At 42.7% G+C, this 22,006-nt stretch overlaps 1 protein-coding gene across 2 annotated transcripts; it reads right to left on the bottom strand.

The window, feature by feature from the left end:
* Positions 1–1,333: 1,333 nt before the first annotated feature.
* On the bottom strand, positions 1,334–20,662 carry LOC123407045 (calcium-transporting ATPase 5, plasma membrane-type-like). Of its 2 annotated transcripts, XM_045100081.1 has the most exons (35): positions 20,492–20,662; positions 20,149–20,396; positions 18,636–18,752; positions 18,511–18,553; positions 17,731–17,846; positions 17,513–17,644; positions 17,030–17,119; positions 16,814–16,883; positions 16,637–16,707; positions 16,456–16,539; positions 16,297–16,374; positions 16,114–16,185; positions 15,857–15,940; positions 15,700–15,782; positions 15,528–15,636; positions 15,383–15,438; positions 15,268–15,310; positions 15,108–15,191; positions 14,637–14,774; positions 13,514–13,579; positions 13,335–13,430; positions 12,552–12,662; positions 12,317–12,481; positions 11,050–11,109; positions 10,186–10,350; positions 9,845–9,961; positions 9,644–9,742; positions 9,062–9,199; positions 8,797–8,897; positions 8,643–8,688; positions 8,416–8,550; positions 2,712–2,819; positions 2,534–2,625; positions 2,133–2,224; positions 1,334–2,029 (listed from the first exon to the last, which is right to left on the bottom strand). In XM_045100081.1, exons 2-35 carry the CDS (start codon positions 20,308–20,310, stop codon positions 2,004–2,006), a joined length of 3,249 nt encoding a protein of 1,082 aa, XP_044956016.1. In that variant the 5' UTR covers positions 20,311–20,396; positions 20,492–20,662; the 3' UTR covers positions 1,334–2,003. The 2 variants fall into 2 exon arrangements, with proteins under 2 accessions (XP_044956016.1, XP_044956017.1); XM_045100082.1 differs by lacking the exons at positions 20,149–20,396; positions 20,492–20,662 and having other exon boundaries at positions 18,511–18,549; positions 18,636–18,680.
* Between the last annotated feature and the right edge of the window lie 1,344 nt (positions 20,663–22,006).

The raw sequence follows: 22,006 nt of genomic DNA, 5'->3' as shown, positions 1-22,006 counted from the left end.
AAGCAGCAGTGGCACAGCTCGATCATGGCGATCATATGGTTAACAACGACACTTCGGCGAACACTAGTCCACATCTACGCCCATCAGAGGGGCGGCGACGGCTCACCAAAATTGCTTCGAATCAACGTGGTAGTGGGCATGTCACGACCGTCCAAGGTGACGGCAACGGCGGCCGAGTTTGGGACGGACAACGAACCGGTAGCGAAGGCATTGGCGACTGAGATCGAGCTAGCAAGGATTGGGAGGATATGCAAGGCACGACGAGATGGAGTTTCAGCATGGCAGATGGCATGAGCACGACTAGGAAATTGTTTCCCAAATTATAAGTATCACAGGTGTAACACGAAGCAACATGGTACAAACGTCCCCCATTATTATTCATCTTGCCACATCATCACATGCATGCATGCACAACAAAATACTCCCTCTGTTCCTAAATATAAGACCTTTTAGAGATTGCACTATAAACTACATACGGATGTACATAGACATATTTTAGAGTATAGATTCACTCATTTTGCTTCGTATGTAGTCTTCTAGTGAAATCCTTAAAAGGTATTATATTTTGGAACGGAGGGGGTAGATGACATCAACGGATTTTTTTTGGTTTTTTGACTTCAAAATGTTTTATCTTTTAAATAAAAAGTCTAATTAAAATATGTTTTCATTATTAAATATGTCTTGGCGATATCTTTAAAACTAGATCCTATAATGATATTTTTAGAAAACTTTTTTTGAACTAAACATTGCCATGATGTTTACACTGAAGTTGCCATAGTATCTACACTAAAATTGCCATGATATGTTTCATCTATTTTTTTCTAGATTTTAAAACTATCATTGTATTTTAACTATTTTTCATGGCAAATTATATAAATTGATCATGACAACTTTTAGTAATTATTCAAAGTAAATTTAATTCATGGATCATGGCAATTCTTAGTAATTCATCATGACAAATTTAGTTTATAGATAATGACAATTTTAGTATTTTAATCAATGAAATTGTTTTTTATATGAAACCTGAAAATTTTTAGTGCATGTATCATAGCAATTTTAAGTAATTTATCATGGCAATTTTAGTTCCCTAATTCCCTTCTTTATAACACATCAAAGTTTACTGCAAACGCAAAAGAGAAAAGTAGATGAAACATAACATGACAACTTCAGTGTAAACGCCATAACAGTTTACGTGCAATAGACATGTTATTTTTAACCCCAAAAAAATCATCAAAACATATCAATATGACATCTAGTTTCAAAGATCTCGTCGTAATGGATTTAATGACAAAAATGGTTTTCCAATTGGATTTTCCATTTACAAAATAAAATATTTTAAAAATTAAAACCTAAAAGATTTTCATTAACATCATCAATTTCATCAGTTATACATGCATGCAATGACATGACACAATCTATAGTTATCCGGACAATTGGAGGGACCCAATGACATGGCGCAATCTGTTGTCACGGGGACATTCGGTCCCATGGTGACATGGCGCAATAGCTAGAGCAACAGTGTAAGTTTACCACGAAAATTGTCCATGCCTGAGCAGTTTCAGTTGCACCGTCAATTCTTTCTTATTGCTTGCTAGTTTACTCGACTCAACAAAATGAAGGTCTGACACCCCCAAGGCACCTAGGACTGTACTAAGCCTACGATGTGTGTCCTAGCTACCTCAACTTATTTGCAATAGAAATGTCACCTTCCCGTAGTCAACGAACATTCACAAAACAGTCACTTTCGTGACATTGCTACTGATTTGTCTTTCCAGGTAGGATTTTCATTTATATTTAACCCGCATCACGATGAAGCCCCATAACCATAATGATTAACAGCAACGGTGGCACTTGACCTGTCGCTGCATGGGAAGCTTCTAGTTTTTTCACTGCATCTCCTTGTAGTAGGAATAATTCGCCGCTCTGCTCCACTGGGAGAGGCAGTACAGGTTCCTGTTCTTCGGCTGACCCATGTCTATTTACACGGTGATCTGCAGCCTGTTTTAACCCTGCCTGCCTTCCTCTTCGTCTGCGTTACAGTACGTGTTAACGGTAAGTACGTGTTAACGGTAAGCTTGTGAGATCAACGTTACTGCAGAACATTATCCAGTAACTATAGAGTGGAGACTTACCTCGGCGGGATGATTTCCAACAAGGCTTGAAATAGGCCTGGAGAGGTCTTACAGGAACAGGAATGAATTTCCCTAGATAAGCCAAAGGCCAGCTGGAAACATCAGAGAAAAGGGAGGTCAAAATTTCACAAAATGTTCATAATGGGATTACAGTTGAAAAGCCCATGATATTATGCATGCGGATGTCGATAAATACAAAAAAAATCGGATGTCAGAGCACCCTGGTAATGCCTCAAGTGCAGGTTAATATGAACCTTGACCAGTAGTCGCCTAGAAAATGGAGGACAAACGGTATCTAGATTCGTAAATAACTGTATGACACATTGATTACATGACCTTAAAACAATGGATAGTGTACTAATTGCAAACCTTGCATAAATGATAAATTTTGAAGTGTGTACCTTACGACGCCAATGGCAACTGAAACTAACCATAGACTCCAGTTAAGTCTCACAATTTTGAAGAACTTCCCCAGGAATTCAACTATTAGTATCTGGCAAAGGAGAGAGAAACTTTATCAGCACATCATGGACAAGCATGATAGGACATTCAGTGCAAAAACCATGCATGTCCTGTTACCTGAAACACGGTAGTTACACAAATTATTCCAATGAAGAGGTGGTTCTTTGTTACTCCTTCGAAGACATTTCTTTCCTCGGGTTTGCGTGCATTGAACTCGTTGAAGATCTGGTATAAAACGCAAATCAAGTTTAAGATATCTTTGTTCAGAACAACAGAAAGCTAATATTAGCAAGATCTCAGACCCTAGACAAGCCCTAGAATAGCTATCTCTCTCGCAGTCACAACTCACAAAGGCACACCATATAAGTAGCAATGCCTTTGTTACCATGTTAGGCCAGATACAGCCTAGCATCTGTTAGGAAAGCAACTTAGTATTCCAATGAGGCCATAGGCCGGTATATATACATGTACAGGTGTGTAACATATGCAGGAAACCCCTTATATAATGAGATAAATACAAAAGGGTACATGACTATTATATATACTCTAACACCCCCCTCAAACTCATGGTGGATGAACAACACTGAGTTTGGAGAGATAGAAGTCATGTTGCGCTCTAGTCTGGGTCTTCGTCAGGAAATCCGCCAACTGTAACTCGGAAGGCACATACTGAAGAGCAATAACCTGATCCTGCACACCAGCACGCACATAGAAAGCATCAACACCAATATGCTTGTTGAGCTCATGCTTTACAGGATCACGCACAATGCTAATAGCACATGTACTGTCAGATAAGAGCAGAGTCGGTGTAGTGACAGAAACACCAAAATCCTGAAGAGCCTCTGCACTCTAACGGGAAACTGCGGTATGTTTCTTCGTCTTACAGGCAATGAGAGAACCACCAAGAAAAACACAGTAAGCAGAAAGTGAACGGCGATCTGAAGGATCACTAGCCCACGTAGCATCCGAATAGGCGTGAAGCTGTAAAGAACTGGAGCGAGGAAAGAATAGACGGTGAGAGATCGTGCCCCAAAGATATCGGAGAACACGAAGAAGATGACTATAGTGAACCGAGGTGGGAGCGGAGACGAACTGACTCAAAATATGAACCGGATAAGAGATATCCGGATGAGTAACAGCTAGATAGACAAGACGGCCAACAAGATGATGATAACGCGTCAGGTCAGGCAAGGGATCACCATCAGTATCACGGAGGCAAACATTGAGCTCCATGGGAGTCTCAACAATGCGCTCGTCAGTAAGAGCAGCACAAGCAAGAAGATCCTGGATATACTTTTCCTAGGATATAAAAAAGCCATCAGAGGTAGAAGAGACTTCAATCCCAAGAAAGTAGCGAAGAGGTCCAAGATCAGACATAAGAATCTGCTCACTAAGACGGGCCTTTACAAAGGCAATATACTCGGGGTCATCCCTAGTGATGATCATGTCATCAACATAGAGAAGAAGAAGAGTCCGGCCACGAGAAGAAAGGTGAACAAACAATGTTGGATCATGAGCACTTGCTGAAAAACCAGCGGCAATCACCACAGAGGCAAAACGCTCAAACCAGGCACGGGGGGCTTGCTTAAGGCCATAGAGAGAGCGACGAAAATGACATACCATGCCATCAGGAACAGAATACCCAGGTGGTGGCTGCATGTACACCTCCTCACGCAGCTCGCCATTAAGAAAGGCATTCTTAACATCAACCTGAGATATATACCAGTGGCGTGCAGAGGCCACGGCAAGAAGTGTACGAACAGTGGTCATATGGGCCAGAGGAGCAAAAGTCTCGTCGTAATCACGACCATGCTCCTGCTGAAAACCACGAGCCACAAGACGAGCTTTGTAATGCTCAAGAGAACCATCGGAACGAGTCTTACCTTGTAGACCCACTTACAAGTGATGGGACGGACACCGGGAGGAAGGGAAACAAGATCCCATGTACCAGTGCGTTCAAGAGCAAAGAGCAGCAATTTCCTATGCCATCGCAAACTGTCATTCAGGATGAACAACAGCTTGACGATAAGAAGTCGGCTCAAGAACAGCAGCACCATCGGTGGGAAATCCAAGGCGATCAACAGGCGAACGAGGACGAGAACGCAAGCCATAGGTAGGCTGAGACGAGGATGACGACACATCCGCAGAGACATCCACAGGACGTGAACGACGAGTGTAACACTGAGGAAAAGATGGAACAATGCAAGGAGGAATCACCAAGGTAGAATCGGGGGGTGGCGACGAAGAAGTCACCGGAGATGAAGGTTCAGAATCCGGTGACATGCTAGGCAAGGAGACCGTGGAAGATGGTGGCAGCAAATCAAGAAGAGGTGGAGAAGTAGAGGGAGCAAAACGAATAGGCAAAGGCTCGATGGGGGTGATAGGTGAGTCAGGAAAAGTGAGGAAAGAGATATCCTCCACTGAGAAGGTCAAGGAAGATGGGCGTGGGTAGAAGGGACGAGACTCATCAAAAGTTACATCTCAAGAGATACGCATCCGACGACCGATAGGATCCCAACAACGATAGCCCTTATGCTCATCACTGTAGCCTAAGAAAACACACTCAACAGACTGAGCGGTCAGTTTGGTGCGTTCGCGAGGGGCAAGAAGAACATAGCAAACACAACCGAACAAGCGAAGCATCGAATAATCAGGAGAACAATCAAAAATACGCTCGAAAGGAACACCACCCCGTAGAGCAGCGGAAGGTTGTAGATTCATGAGATAGGTGGAGGTGAAGACGGCCTCAGCCCAAAAATGAGGCGGGGGAGAGGCAGCAATCATCAATGCATGAGGCGTCTCAAGAAGATGACGATGCTTGCGCTCAGCCACGCCATTCTGAGCGTGAGCACCAGGACAGGAGAACTGAGAAAGAGTCCCTTGCTCAGCAAGAACACCCCGCAACATCTTAGAGATATACTTGCCAGCGGAGTCAGCACGAAACACACAAATGGGCGAAGAGAACTGAGTGTGAACCATGGCAGCAAAACGTTTATAAATAGACAACACCTCACTACGAGAAGTCATGAAATAAAGCCATGAGTATCGAAAGAAATCATCTATGAAAATAATATAGTATTTATGACCCCCTTTCAAAGCGAAGGGAGCCGGACCCCATACATCAGAATGGACTAAATCAAAAGGACGCTTAGACACTGACTCACTATGCGAATATGGTAACTAAATCTGCTTGCCAAGACAACAACCCTGACATTCTAAAGAGACATCTCATGAGACAGACCCAGAAGACCTCGACGAACTAAAGACAACAAACTAGAACCACAAAGATGACCTAGTCGATGATGCCACTGCTGGAAGGAACCAGTAGTAGAGGCGACCGAAGCGGAGGAATTGGCGATGGTAGTGGTGGCAGCGGAAGGAACATGAAGCCAGTCTAATTCCCAAAGACCCTGAGAATCACGGCGGCGAGGGCCAGCCCCAACCAGAGTGTGTGTGCGACGGTCCTGGACAGAACAAGAGTCAACGTCAAGGATGATGCGACAACCAGAATCAATAGTTGACCAGCAGAAAACAGATTCATGGTAAGTCAGGAACATGAGCAACATCAGGGACAGAATAAGGAGTGGTAAGATGGCCTCTACTAACGACAGAAAGAGGAGTACCATCAGCATCGAGGACATGAACAGGAGAATCAAGCGATCAAAGAGAGAACAGAGTGGAAGAATGAGAAGACATATGAAAAGAAGCTCCAGAGTCCAGAACCCATGGGGATGTACCTGACTGTGTAGAAGGTGATTGCTCAGTGCGAGAAGCATCAATCACAGAACCAGCAGTACCCGTCGAGGAAGAACCTGAAGTAGCGAGCAGACGCTTAAGTCTCGGAATATCCTGCTCAGTCAAAGCGGTGGCTGAAGATGTCGAGGTAGTAGACGAAGTCCCTGAAGATGATGATCGCGCCTGACGCAGGTGTTTCTTTTTCCGGTAGCACTGAGACTCAACATGACCATCCAGGTTGCAGTACCGGCAATGTGGACGGGGGCGGCCCGAGCCACCAGGAGGAGTGGACAAGAGCAGCAGAGCACTCGAGCGAGACGAAGTCAGTGCAGCATGTGGCGTAGCAGGGGCTCGAGCAGCGAGCACAGAGGGAATCTCTAGTAAACCAGCACCACGCAAGCGAGTCTTCTCAACACGAATCTCAGAAAGTGCCTCCATGAGAGAAATACGGTCACGAGCAAACAACTGAGCACGTCCGGGCTCAAACTCCTTACGGAGCCGAGACAAAAACTCGTAGACACAACGAAACTCCAAATTGGCCTGAACAGCCTGGCAACATGGGCAAGTACGACAACCAGCACTGCTGAGAGAATCAAGCTGGCGCCAGATAGCAGAACTCTGTGCATAGAAATCATCAACAGTGGAGTGACCCTGCTGAAGAGCATGCTCCTGACGAACCACAGAGAGGTACAAGGCATCACCAGAGGGCTCATAACGCTGACGAAGACAGGTCCACATCTCAAAGACAGTAGGAAGACCCAGAAACTCAGAGGCAAACTGGGGCAGAACACTAGCAGTGAGAACAGCTGCAGCACGAGCATCATCATCAAGCCACTGGGTGTAAGTAGACAAAGCACCATGATACGCCTGAAGAGCCTCCTCATAAATCAAAACCTGCTCACCGTAAGTACGAACAGCGGCCTCATCAACAAGCTTAGCTGCATCCTTCGCAGCCTGATTAGCATCCGCAGGAAGAACCGGTGTCGGCGGAGTGGAGGCTACAGGAGGAACCGGACGTGACGGACAACGGACCTCGACAGGAAGAACGCCCCATAAACGGATGCCACGCATGTGAATGCGCATGAAGCCAATGAACTCGGTGTAGTTAGTGCCATCAAAGATCACCGGACAACGAGGAACGGCAACGTAACCTGATGCAGCAGACATTTTTTTTTGAAGAAGCAGAGATCACGAGAAGGCAGATCCGGCGAGATGCGGGATCGAGCCTATAGGATCTGCGGGATCGAATGTGACGGTGGAGGATCTGCGGGGTCGAACCAGCACTACGGAGGATCTGGCAGGGGCTGTGGAACGAAGAAACGGACCGGGGCAGAACGGGGGGCACGTTGCAGATCAGGCCCTGATCCGACGCGGACGGCGACGGCAGGCGGCGGGCCTTTGGTGGCGGTGCGGATCCGATCTGACGCAGACGGCAGCGGCAGGCAGCAGGTCCCTTGGTGGCGACGCGGATCCTGGTGGTTGGTGGCGGCGCGGATCCTGGTGGCGACGCGAATCCTGGTGGTTGGAGCGGGATTGGTGAAGGAGCGCCGGCAGGATGAACCGAGCGGGAGGGATGAGCTCGATCCAGGGGAGGAGCGGGATTGGTGGAGGAGCGCCGGCAGGATGAACCGAGCGGGAGGGATGAGCTCGATCTGGGCGGCGGCGTGGGACGGATCAACACGAGTTGCGCGTGCGAAAAAATAACATAAAGCTCCAATACCATGTTAGGAAAGCAACTTAGTATTCCAATGAGGCCATAGGCCGGTATATATCCATGTACAGGTGTGTAACATATGCAGGAAACCCCTTATATAATGGGATAAATACAAAGGGGTACATGACTATTATATATACTCTAACAACAGCCACTCTTCATGGTGCCAGCTCCACATCAAGTAATATTTACAGAATGCAATTTACACTGATATATATCCTATTATAAGGAGTTACTTAAGTTTACATGGTAGGGCAATTTATTTAAGACGACAAACCACTCAAACTATACTACCCTTAACATGATCATTTATTAGATAAGTCAAATGCCAATATTGGTCTATCTAAAGAGCGACATTAGAATTTAACCAACCTGGCAAAATACAAACGTATTGAAGATAAATGTGTTATTCGTTTTCTCGGCATTATCTGGACTTTCATTCTGCAGCCGTAGAATCTTTTTCCCAGAGAAATTAAAGATAAGAAGGATTGCTATTTGGTAAATGGCCTGCACAAAATTCCATGTGAATCAGAACAACAGAAGAATATGAAACAACTAGTGTATGCTCTAAGTATACAAATGAGTCATGCAAATTCAACCTGGACAAACAAGTTTCTCCACATAATATTGGTCACAAGTGGCTCCCTGAAGTAGAAACAGGGAAAGATATTGTAAATTATGTAGAAAACAGTTCAACTCATTTCATGAAACATGTAATGCAATACTCTAGATAGATAGGGTGATATTACATGCCTTCGACCAACAGGCTGTCTCTTCATAAGGTTGTCTGTTGGTGGCTCAGTTGCTAAAGCAAGAGCTCCTAGTGTATCCATGATAAGGTTCACCCAGAGAAGCTGCAAATAAGGAACATAGTGCATGAGAGTCAACCTTGGCATACAAGTGTTTGCACTTACAATGAAGATTTCAGCACATCTTTCATGCACAACAAAAGTGGCAATGGCAGTAATGAAAATATTAGAGATTTGAGAAAAGTTGAAAGAAAAAAGGAGGTCCCAACCTCAACAGCATTTAGAGGCACGTCGCCAGATGACACAGCTGCAATAACATTAATCACAAGTGCGGCAACGTTAACAGTAAGCTGGAACTGGATGAATTTCTGAATATTTGCATAGACAGAGCGTCCCCAGCGAACAACCTAAAAAAGAAAGAGAGATTAGAGCATATAAGTGGACAAAATCACAATTAGCAAAAAGAAGGTTGAGCGACCAGAATTTACAAAGGATTTTGCATATACACTATGTTTAAGTATTAACATGCCATAGCTATTCAGCAACGTAAGGCAGCATATCAGAACATGTACAGCTTATATGTGCTTCTCCATGAACTGTACTCTCTACACACTGTCAACCAATAGCATTTTTTTTCTATGTTTTGGCAATGGAGCTGTTAGCAATTAGCACAAGACATGATATCACTCACAGGTTACTTTGATGGTGTATTGCTGTCAAAGCACCATGTCAGTTTGTTACAGAAGAAAAGGTCCAGCATGATGCCGATAAAAAAAAACTCCATCATGATTGCTGAGAACAGTTATCCTTATAAGAAAGACCTCTTCCAAAAAAACGTAGAAAACACTAACCTTCACAACAGATGTGAAGTCATCATCCAAGATTATAATGTCGGAGCTCTCTTTAGCAACTTCTGTCCCTGACATGCCCATTGCAAGACCTATATCAGCCTACACAACAGATCAAGCATTAGATACAAGAATAAAAACAAAAGCTTCTGTAATATCAAGATAAATGACCACTAATAGCTTATCATGAGTTACACATGACACCTCATGCAATGCAGGAGCGTCATTTGTGCCATCACCAGTGACAGCCACAACATGGCCTTTCCTTTTCAAAGCTTGGACAAGCAAAAGTTTGTCATTTGGAGATGATCTTCCCATGACCTGAAATTCGAAGTTAATCAGTTGTAGAACAATCAGAAGAGTGTCAGACGCTTCAAAGAAAATGACTTCCTGAGAAGGATAGGAAAATTTATACAAAAGAATTCAACACTTCAAATGACTTCACATAAGGCATATAAGCATCATTGTGTTTAGTACCAATAAAGTTTATTGCTCAACACAGTATAACATATATACACAAGGAACTTAAGAATGGAGAGAGTTACAGTAATCTTGTCAGCAATCTCTCCTCTTGCAATTTCAGACATCTCGCGGAACACTTTTCCCTCTATTACAAATGGTTCTGAAATAGCACCATTTGCATCTAGTATTCCACACTCCAACGCTATTGCCTTGGCCGTTTCAATATTATCTCCTGTGACCATGCGCACCTAAATGTACAAACATAACAAAGATTAAAGCCAATGAAAGATGCAGTAACATTCAAATGGGGAAATGACGAAAAAAAGAATCCATTTTAAGGAAAACAAAAACCTTAAGAAACATGTTTTCTAAGGATTAATAAACTAACCAATAAGGTCGAACTTTACAAAAAGTCATGTTTTATGAATAGGAACAATTGAACATCCCAAAATACTACCACCATCCGGATTTATTAGACCCCGTCGTATTTTGGGTCAAAGTTTGACGATATATTGGACTAGTAAAGTGTTAATGCATGTCACAAAAAATTATATTGTTGGATTCGTATTTGACTATTTGAGTGTAGTTTCCAATGATATTATTTTTGCTACCAATAACTTATATTTTATGAGTTAAAATCATGGTCAAAATATGACCCAAAATACGAAGGGGGCTACTAAACCAGGACGGAGGTAGTACAAAATAAATTATATGAATAGGATCATGGCATAGGAAGTAAGGAAACTGAAATTTGTGCCTCAAAACCTTGCCCAGCTACAAACATGACGAGCCAATCCTGTGAGATGTAAAAGACTAAACCTAATTGAGAACATGAGAAGTACCATGGAGGATTAGCTTCACAGTTCATTCCGTCGATGACTAATGTAGATTAGAGGTGAAAGATTTCCAATGAGAAAAAGAAAAATAAGCACACAAGTAGGATATACCTTTACACCAGCATTTTTGCATAATTGTACAGCATTCCTCACTCCTGGGCGACATGGATCCTGCAGGAGAAGAAACTCTTTATAGCAGGACTAATAGATGGATATTGTCATCAAGTAATGCAGTATGATTAACCAGAAGAAGTTATGCTTTCAAATTATGATGCCTCATATAATACAAAGCGATGAATCATTTGGAGATAATTATGATGCATACTGGTAAATTTCATGTTCTGGCAAAAGCCAAAAAGCATGGATAGGTTGTGAAAATGAAAAGACGATGAATCAGATAGGGGTGGAAAGTGGCAGTGGATAATCCGAAATATCTGATATTCGTATTCGAGAAAATGCCTATTCGTATCCGAAACATCCGCATCCGAACCAAAATGGAAATGGAAATTATCCATATCCGAATCTATTTAACAAATAAAAAAATAATATGGTATGAGATTTTGACACAAATATGGATATGGAAGTGGATATATCCGTATCCAAGTAAGATTATGGGAAGTAATTTCCAAAATGCTAGCCCCAATATTCCAATTATCCAACATAAAAGCCAAATAGGTGGTCAAATTTTATTCTTTGTATGATTGAACTTAGAAATTATTATGCACTACAATAGTATTTATTCATAAACGTATTTATCACTGACTTATCATATGTCACAAGTTGATTATTTCATGTCATACAGCTATTGACTAATTTACTTAAGCAATATATCGCTATTATTCGTATCCATTCCGAATCGAGCAAACGTCCGATACGTATCCGTATTCGAATAACATCCAAGCCGCATCCGTATTCGATTAGTACTCGTTTTGAAAATATGGAAACGGAAGTGGTAAGAGCATTATCCGATCCGTTTCCACCCCTAGAATCAGATCAGACATATACTATGGCCCCGTTCGGAGTCCCTCCGCTCTGCGGCTCTGCTCCCGGAGCGGACGGAGCTGTAGTTAAAATTCGTGGAGCGGCTGAACAGGTGCTCTGTAGATCCTTAAATTTTAAGGAGCTGGTGGATTACTGAACAAGTCCTATCTGTCTATCTGAGCACACATATAACTGCAAGCTGATGCATCAGTGAAACATATGCTTGATTAACTGAATATCCTATGTTCCCAACACGTGCACTATAGAGCATGGAATAGGACACTATACACATGGCTATCCTTTGGGTACCGGAAGCAACCCTAGTTATTTGTGACAAACCCAAAATAAACAGATACAATCAATCTGAAAGTAAATCTACCGAACAACAAGGACCAACCTTGATGCCCACAATACCAAGCAGAGTTAGGTCTTCATCAGGTAACTTCCAATCAGCTATATTTTCCTTCGGAATTATTTCAATATCACATTGACAATATGCAAAAGCAACACATCGGAGTGAACACTTCGCCATGTCTTCAATTGATTTCTTGCACTCATTACGCTGCAAACATTTCAACATTGTAAGAGTGCATCAGAAATTGAGCAGGTGGCAAATTATGCATGGCAGTTACCTTCTGCGCACCCATTGGCTGAACTGAACCATCCAGAGAAAGCCAACTTTTGCAAGATGATAGCACTAACTCAGCTGCACCTTTCCAATGGATGTGTACCCCGGTATCTGACTGCAATCAGTAACCAAACATCCTTGAGGTAACATGAACAAAAACTGGGATACGAAACAATAGAAAACAGGCGTTTTTATCAACACAATGTACACACTGCGTAATTCGAATCATAGATCTGTGCATACTAAAAAACATTAGGTCCAAGGAACACTCCCCTGATGCTATAATCAGAACAATGCTCAATGGCATCCAATGCTCACATCCAGAACTACTTGCAAATAGCAGTCATCTGTGCCCTCAAAAGTAACTGGTCATCACGGAACGGGACTCTCAAAACCCTTCTGGTTAGTATAATATTAAGCTTAAAGAAGGTTGAGAAACTCTTTGTCACTGGTAGATAACCCTATTTGAGTACTTCAAGTGAGAAATTTGGCTGGTCCTTTAAGCCAAGCCCAGGAATATCCAGCAGGAAAACAGCATCAGCCTACATGGAACCAATAGTCCTGAAGCTGTTAAACTTGATAGCGTCAACTCTCACAACTCACAAGCACCGATAACCAAAACTTTCAATTTATTCCCAGCTACATGCAGTAAATTACAAGGGACTGGCATAATGAAGCACCCAAATATAAATAAGCCTGAAAAGTGGTTAAATTTTTCATGGATACACTCGTCTAGTTCACAAATTTAGATATACCAATGGTTCTAGAAACATATGTGCCTTACTACCTGCACTGCAACACCACCTCGTTTCTTCTCTGAGTTAAACGGAAATACATGAAGAACTGAAGATTTTGACCGAACATCACTGAAATTCATCCCTATCTGTGCAAGGTGCAACCGTGTAAGGCCAGGTCAACAAAAGAAGCTTAAAGGAGACACTCTGTATGAAACAAAATCAATCGTACCTTAAGGCCCCAAGAAAGAATGGCTTTTTCAGTTGGCGAACCTGTAACATCGGCTGCTCCCCCATCCTATACATTGAAAAAGAACAGATGAAATTGTGTAGAAGCAGATGATATATGTAGATGACAGTTAGCATAGCATTCTCCCTAGACTGCCTCTGGGCATCTGCCCTGTTCTGATTTCTGTCTGGTTACTGGCGGGAAATAACAAAAATATCATATCAACTCAGACAGTGCCTTTACAGATAACCAGCTCGTTACCACCCAGTTTCCACCTAAGAACCTCAAGTGAGCATAATTTTCATGGATTTGGTGGAACTGACAAAGTGTTGGCAGCTCATACATTATTCTGGACTCAAACTGGATCTCATTTGAAATGCGATTCAATCTCCAGTTGCTACTTTCAGAAAGTACTTAGTAATCTCCTGCCTGATGCTTTCCCAGTTTATCAACATGCACAAGCAAGTGAATAAGACTACTGCAGTGAAACTAGAGAACGTGTGTGTTTCTAGCTGTAGGTGGAGGCCAGTTGCTTAGTGTCCACTGTTCAACGTTCACTGACTTCAATGACTCACTCCCAGGCGATTAGTACAGAATAAAACACTAAGTTGAACTCCTACAATAGAAGTAAAAAAATCCTGAAAAAACATTGAAACATAAAGATCGGATGGTGGAAACTGAGCTACTACCATCTCCAAGGATCCTCAAATAACATTATGGACCACCATGTTTTACATAAAAAGTAAAATAACATATCTTTACAAAGTGGATGTCACCAGTCATAACTTGATCAAAATTGCTGATCTGTTCGATTAAATCTAGGCTAGCTGGGTTCTACATTAAAGATTGATGACATGTACTCCCTCCGTTCCTAAATATAAGACCTTTTAGAGATTCCACTATGGACTACATACAGAGCAAAATGAGTGAATGTACACTCTAAAATAAGTCTACATACATCCTTATGTAGTCCATATTGAAATCTCTAAAAGGTCTTATATTTAGGAACGGAGGGAGTATGTTATTGCTTTTCTGAATAATGGATAATGCATGTACCTCTAAGTACAATAGATGATGCAGGTACCTCTAATATTATTAAAAGAAGGAAGAAACGAAGTTGATATACCTCCGGCAAAAATACAGTTCCCGTAGTGTTTTGTGCAATTCCTTCAATAAGCAGTGCCGCTGAACTGCTTGAGATTGCCCTAACATCATCACAAGGATCCAACCTTGTCCCGATAAAGTGTGCCTCCACAACTGTCATCTACATAATCAATAACATAAGGATTACAAAACGAACCACGATGCCATAGTCTTTAAAAAGCTAGAAATAAAGATAGAATTAGCACAAAATGTGCTCATGTAACCGACAACAATAAAGAAATGTAGTATTATCAGTACCCAAACACCCTGGCATCAAATTGGTGCTGTTCTTTTGTTAATTTTGGTTGTGAGGTGCTGACAGGTATGTTCCAAGACTTAAGTAAATGTAAAGAATTAGCCTCTTGTCAGGGCAGCATATTGGGACTTGGAATAGCATCATGACAGATCTTCAAATGGTGTTTTATGACACAAACACCAAATTGACTTCACAAACCTTATTCAAGGTGAGAGTTCCCGTCTTATCGCTGCATATAGTAGTTGCTGATCCCATTGTTTCACAAGATGAGAGCCGCCTCACCTAAATAAAGAAAATAAGGATAATAAATTAATCTACCATGTGAATGTTTTATATAGAAATATGATTGTTTCTTTACCAGTGCCTTGTCTCGCATCATCTTTCGCATTGAATACGCAAGTCTGAAACCAGAAAATATAGATAGTCATGTAACTGAAATTTTCAAGTAATTTGCACAGTAAGGAGATCCATACGTCAATGTTACTGCCAGTGGAAGTCCCTCAGGCACAGCAACAACTACGATGGTTACCTATGGATAAATATTACACAAAATCAGGGTCACCAAAAGATGAATACTATTCAAGATATTAGCTGTCTACTTATAAAAAAAATGCATACGGCGATTGTTAAAATTCTGATTGCACCCATAAATCCTTGTTTGAGACCAGTAGTTCCAGCCCGAAATTGAACAGTCCCATCCGGATTCTTGGTATGTCCAGTAAAATATCTGTAGTTCAGTAAGTGGTTATAAAGAGCATATTCGTTTGTGCTGCATTATCATGCAGAATACCTTATTGCAAGCACGCCAAGTACAACACCAGCTACTGACAGGCCCACCATGCCAATAAAAGTAGCAACACCATTCAAACGCACCTATTCCATGGTTGGAAGGGTCTTGTCAGTATTCATTCATGCAAGAATATAGATGAGCCTGAACAGAGATTAACCTGCAATGGGGTTTCTTCACCATTATCTTCAGAAAGGTTAGCCATCAACTGGCCCCATTCAGTGTTGATACCCACACCTGTTACCTTTGTATTTGATAAGCAAAGTTTATAAACATTATGGTATATAAAGTCTAACCATTAAGAATAGCAATATAAAAAAGCATAAATAAGGGAGAAAAAAATGCTATGTACTGTGACACTGAAAACAGCAAGTTAACCTAACATGTTGCTTAAACACTTAAAATCGTGGTACTAACCAACATAGAACCATAGCCATCTGCAACCTTGCAACCAGACATCAAGAATGGAGCCTTTTGATCCTTGTGAACCTAAAAAATAATATCACATCACAAAAATCCCAAGAGGTGTGTTTGAGTCTCACCGCAAAAGGGAAGTATGTTTGAATCGCCGCAAGAAAAAAGTTTTGCATCGGAACTCACAGTTTTTGATTCCCCAGTCATACTTGATTCGTCTATTGCAAGAGAATGGGCAGATATCAGGATACCATCACCAGGAACCTAAAACGTGAAATAATGGATGTAAGCAAATTATTCTGGGGTGAAAAATAAACAGAGTTGACAAATAATATACCATCTTACTTGGTCACCAATATTGAGGGGAACCACATCACCAACAACAAGGTCAAATATTGAAGCTCGAAATCTTTTACCGCCTCTAAGAACCTAATTAAAAGAGATGGTAAATTGGGAATGTAAGCAATGAATAGCAATTCATATCTGGAACTGCACCAAAATATGGTTACACATGATCATACTCTACCTCCACTTGTATGTTCTGTTTCTCCTCATTCAGATGTTGAAACTGAAGTGATTGCCTGTAATCACTGGTTGCTAGATAAATCAAAAAATAAAGAAACAAGTTAGTTCGCAACAAGCTAAAGGTGAAGGCACAGACAAAACAAATATAATAAGAAATGTGCAAACTCAAATCAATTACCGGTGACAAGTATCACAAGAAAAACAGCTAAAAAAATACTCCCCCCCTCATACCATCCTTCCTCGACACCCTAGATAAGAAAAAATAACAAATGCAGTTATAGTTATTATCCTTAAAGGGTGACAATTACTCAAGTTCAAAACTACCATGGCTAAGGAAGATGACAGAATGAAAGGCTAATCTAAGGAAACAATTAATGAAGAGGTAAAAGAATACCTCTGTGGCCATGCCCAACGTAAGAGATATGGCAGCAGCTACCATTAGAATGATGAGAGTTAAATCTTTGCATGCATCAAATACAAATCGCTGCAATATCGAAATTCAGTTTGGTTAAAATATGAAACCAAATATGTTGAAGCATTGAAATTGATATGATGTTGTACTGAAACAAAGTCTCATAGGACTACTTCGTAATCAACTTTCTAATATGCAACATAGATGCACTTTAAATTTTGCAATAGTAACCTTAGAATTTCCTAAGGAACTTATGCCAGAATACAACTTTTATGTAACTAGAAAGCTTAACCCTGCTCAGACACACAAAAAGCATACACAAAAGAAGGAACAATGAAGAGATATGTAGATAACAAAGAGAACATATGTCCCATTAGGAAACTGAAATTAAATTAAAAGTGGCTAGAAACTTGCAAGATTGACCCTGTGCAATTTACATACAGAAATAACATACAAAAGCTATACCAGTATGTTTTTTCTTTTCTTGCGTGGATATGTATTTGCTCCAAAAGCATTCCTTCTTTGTAACAATTCGTCCTCAGTTGGATTAATTCCCCTGTCTAAATTACTCTTTAATAAGTCTGACAGCCCCTTAACCTGAACAGAAGAGTGCCATTATACACAAACGAATAGCAGCAGGTGACGAGGTTAAAAAATAAAATGCTAGCTCAGTGTTAACTTACTCCTCGAAATTCCTGAAGAAGAACACTATCATGATTTCTGTTTAAAGTTTTAAGCTTTTCCAGTTCAATTGGAAAACTGCGAGAGGCCGTTGCATGTTTTATACCAGTACAAGCTTCTGCTCAGATGAAGAACATTGAAAATAGCACAAGAGTATAAATTACACTGTATGCAAAATAAGCAAGGATACAATAGATAGACTAATTGCAAGTATAAACTGAGAAGACAGCCCTTTAGAAAAATACAACTAAAAAAGCAACAATAACACAGCCAAACTGATGAGGGAAAATGTGGAGAATAAGCTGGTAAGATAAATAAAGCTAGCGGCTCCATTGTACGAAATAAATGATCTGAAAAATATGCTGTAAGATTGCACATTTATAAGTACTCTAGTGATCGATTTAAAGAAGAGAAATCAGAGAAATGAATGACTACGGCTCCCTATGGAATTGGGAACATTTTTTCTCTTAATGTTTGCATATAAACCCCACCATTTGGTACACTGTGATGCATTCTAGGAAGGAAATGTAGGAAACCAAAGTTATTCTACCATTTTGGTCAGTGTCATCCACAAACATGGCATGTTGCATACTGTGTTAGTCTGCATTTAAGGGGTGGGTGTGTGTTTGGGGGGGGTTCTGCTGCCGTGTCAACAGGGATCAATCGTCATGATTCTCACAACAATTCTTTGAAGAGGCAATATTACTTGAGCAAAAGCAGGTATAAAGAATCACTTTAATGATAACAAACAGTAAATTGAGGTTAATGGTATGAATGATTACCTTTGGGATCATTTTCTCCAGCTTCTTTGAAAAGAAATACTGCCTGGAGAATTCAAAATTAGAATGGACAAAAGAAGACAGCCGAAAGAGAAACAGGGTGCATAAGCTGCAAAACAACACATTACCCGTATCACTTGTGCATGTGATCGGATCGTTCTCCTTATTATCTCTTTCTCTTCCTCCTTTTTAAGGTCTAGAGTATATCTAAAGCGACGTGAAGCATTCAGCACGAGAGCAGCTTGCTGAAAGGAGAGAATAACTATATTTATCAGAACTAAATAATAATAAGGCTCGTATTTGTCTACCCCGAAGGATCCTTCACTTGTAGCCACAGCAAATTGAATGAACCCACTTACAACTATTATGCAAAACAAGTGCTTGGTTTTTTTGTTGTTGTTTTTTTGCGAAAATGATCCAGATCTATTATCAAAGTTCACTAGAAGTACAAAGCATCTCAAACATAATAAAAAATACATCGAGATTCTGAGACCACCGAACGACCCCTACAACCGACATAATGAGCCGCCGACGTGTCATTGTCACCGCTCCACTACCGGAGCCGGCTTGACCTTGTCGATGACAGCCAGGAAGTCTTCGTGCACGTGACTCTAAGGACCAGCCCCCTGGAGCCACAGTCGTCGCTGTTGAACCCTTGAATAGACCTGAAGCACCTGACACCAAATCTCGCCACATGACGAGAAAACCTAACCTCACCGCCCCAAGGAGACGGCAGGAATCTATACCGGAGCTCCATCGACTACGTCCAGATTGAGGAACTTGAGGAGGATCGGAGCCCGGAAGATAAACTCCAAGAAGAAGCGTCGTCGCCACCCGCCTGAGAGCCGCACCTGCGAGGACTAAAAACCCTAACCTAAATTACTAACCGGAATGGAGGCCGGGATTCCACTCCCCGCCACCGGCTGCCGGAGCGGCGAGCAAAGGGGAGGCAGATACACGGGCTTGCCAGCAAAGCCTGGAGAGGAGAGTTTACGCTAGCCCCCAAGGGATAGGGGAGGGAAAGAGAAGCCCTAGATTTACAACTTCTCTTCCAGCAGGACAAAAGTAGGTTATATGCCGTCTAACAAAACCTGGTTAGTTGTAGTATAAGTGTGGTTTTATAGCTGTAGTACAAGTGTTACTGTTTGCTTCCTTTTGTGATGTCCCCCTATACATGAAGGATACATGAACTACCCAAACCTGTGAATACCACAAAAACTAGTATTCTTTGGATGAATGGATGACAGACCTCTGGTTTCAGCTTGTGTTTTCAGTTTTATGAGAAGTTGTTTGCCGCTCTGTGCATGTGCACGGCAGTAAAAAAAGGTAGTGTCACCAAACAGACTCCAATGCCTTGACTTACAGGAAACGCGGACAAAAAATGAACGTAATATGTAAATCATGGGGTCAATGACATGTCAGTAAACCTCAGCGCAGTGTATCCACTAGACCAAAAAGCATTAGTGTTTGATTGTTCCTCTTGTACCCCCTTTTCTTCCTGCGCAGAATCAGCACGTCCCAGTTCCGGCCAGGACGGAATCAACACCAGAATGGCGATAATTTGGGCATTTTGCTAACCAGCAGAGTCCGGCCTAGATCACAGTCTGACGGGAAAGGGTAAGGTGAGGAAGGATCCCGTACCCTCCATCGGAGCAAGCTGTCGTGGGATGCGTTCTTATGGGGTATATCGAAGGCGTCGCCGAACTCCTCCTCCTCCTCCCCCTCCGCGCCCGCCGCACCCTCCGGCCTGTCCCGCTCCGGCGAGCGGATCTCCGGCGGCGTCGGCGAGCTCCCGAGCGCCATGCCCACCAGTCAGCCGCTGCGTCCGCAGCAGCGCTCGCAGGAGAGATGACAACGACGACCAGAAACCCCCGCCGCCCACCCTGCACCTGCAGACAAACACACACAAGATCACTCGCTCAGACAACCAAATCGCCACGGGATCGATAGAGCGCCGCGCCGCCTCAGGGATCACTGGCCTCACCTCCCGCGCCAGCCGCCAAGGTTCTAGAAGGTTCCACGGGCTCAGCAGCTGCGTTGCGGCTTCGCCACTGTGGGTGCGGTGCGTGTGTGTGTGTGCGCGGCGGAGCTTGGTGATTTGTTTTGTTTTTTCTCTCTCTGCGCCCCGGATTTCGGTCGCGAATGGGGACTCGTTCTCGAGGAGATTGTTCGGGGGAAGCTTCCACGAAGCTGCGGCCGCCCCGCCAGCCCCCTCCCTCGCTGCCACGTGGGCCCGGCTGAAGCATCGGAGCGGCCGAGCTCGTACCGGCCGGGCGGGGCAACGTGGTGGGAGCCCGCCTGTCAGTGGGAGTCGCGGCTCGGCGCGGGAGGCTCGGATCGGAGGAGGAAGGGGGGGTTTGGCGCGGGCGCGGCGGGGCGTGGGCCGGCCGGTTTGAAATGGGAATGGGAGGGGCCACTGGGAGCCGTTGGATCGAGCCGATAGACGGCCGGGATGCGACGTACAGCGTGCGTGTCAAGAACTTGCCTGACACGTGAGCGTGATAAGGAAAGATGTGATAGTTTCATGCCGTCGTTGCGGTGTGTGTGCGTGTGTGTTTTTCAGTCAAAGGGAAAAGTTAGAGATGATTGTTGCCTCTTGTGTTCTACTAGTACGTCTTTGAGTGGCATAAATATTGATACTTGGCCTCTTTGACATGATTTTGTATTGTATTGACTCTTGAGATGGTTTTGTATCTTGGTTACTAATGAGATTTGTTCTGAGTTCAAAATAGACTTGAACCGGAAACAGACAACACCGGAGGGAGCAGTAGATTTTAACTCAAAAGAGATATGCTGTTGAGTTGTTCTTTTAAGCTCCATGAATAGTCGCCACACTACTCTACTAGTTGGCCACTAGGGCGCTCACAAACGAAACATGCCGCGGGATACGATGGATCTGGGGTCAAGTGGCCAGCGTGGGTCACGGGCTGCTTGTCACCTTCCAACAGGAGAGTTTTTTTTTTTTTTTGAGGCAAATTCCAACAGGAGAGTTGGCCGGCGGAAACGTGGAATTGGTTGCCCTTTCCCGGATAGATCCATTGCCGGTCAACAATAGAGACGGGGGGGCTGGTAAGCACAGAGAGTAGGACACTGACACTGTATTGTTTGTTCGGACGAAGTCCGCATCACTCGTTTTATTGTTTGTTCGTACGAAGTCCGCATCACTCGTTTTCTGTGGCATACGGGGCAGTCCACATTGCTTAGGCCTGATACAATGCAATGTGCTTAGGAAAAGTGCTTAAAGAAATAAATCAATTTTCTAAACACCTGTGCTTATTTATATGGGTAGACGTTTAGTTAGGCAGGGTTTTTAGAAATAGACACCGATGCTTCAGAAAAAACTGATTTATTTTTCTAAACACCTAGCATTGTACAAGGCCTTGACCACTCTTTAAACAATCCCAGCACCTCAAAACAATTGAGGGCATGCACAATGATATCATTGATAAGCCAAAACATTGTCACTTAAACCCTTCAATTAATCTAAAGAAGACAATAA

The sequence above is a fragment of the Hordeum vulgare genome, chromosome 7H (genome assembly GCF_904849725.1).
Source record: "Hordeum vulgare subsp. vulgare chromosome 7H, MorexV3_pseudomolecules_assembly, whole genome shotgun sequence".
NCBI lineage: Eukaryota > Viridiplantae > Streptophyta > Magnoliopsida > Poales > Poaceae > Hordeum > Hordeum vulgare.
This window is presented reverse-complemented; position numbering and strand designations above follow the sequence as displayed.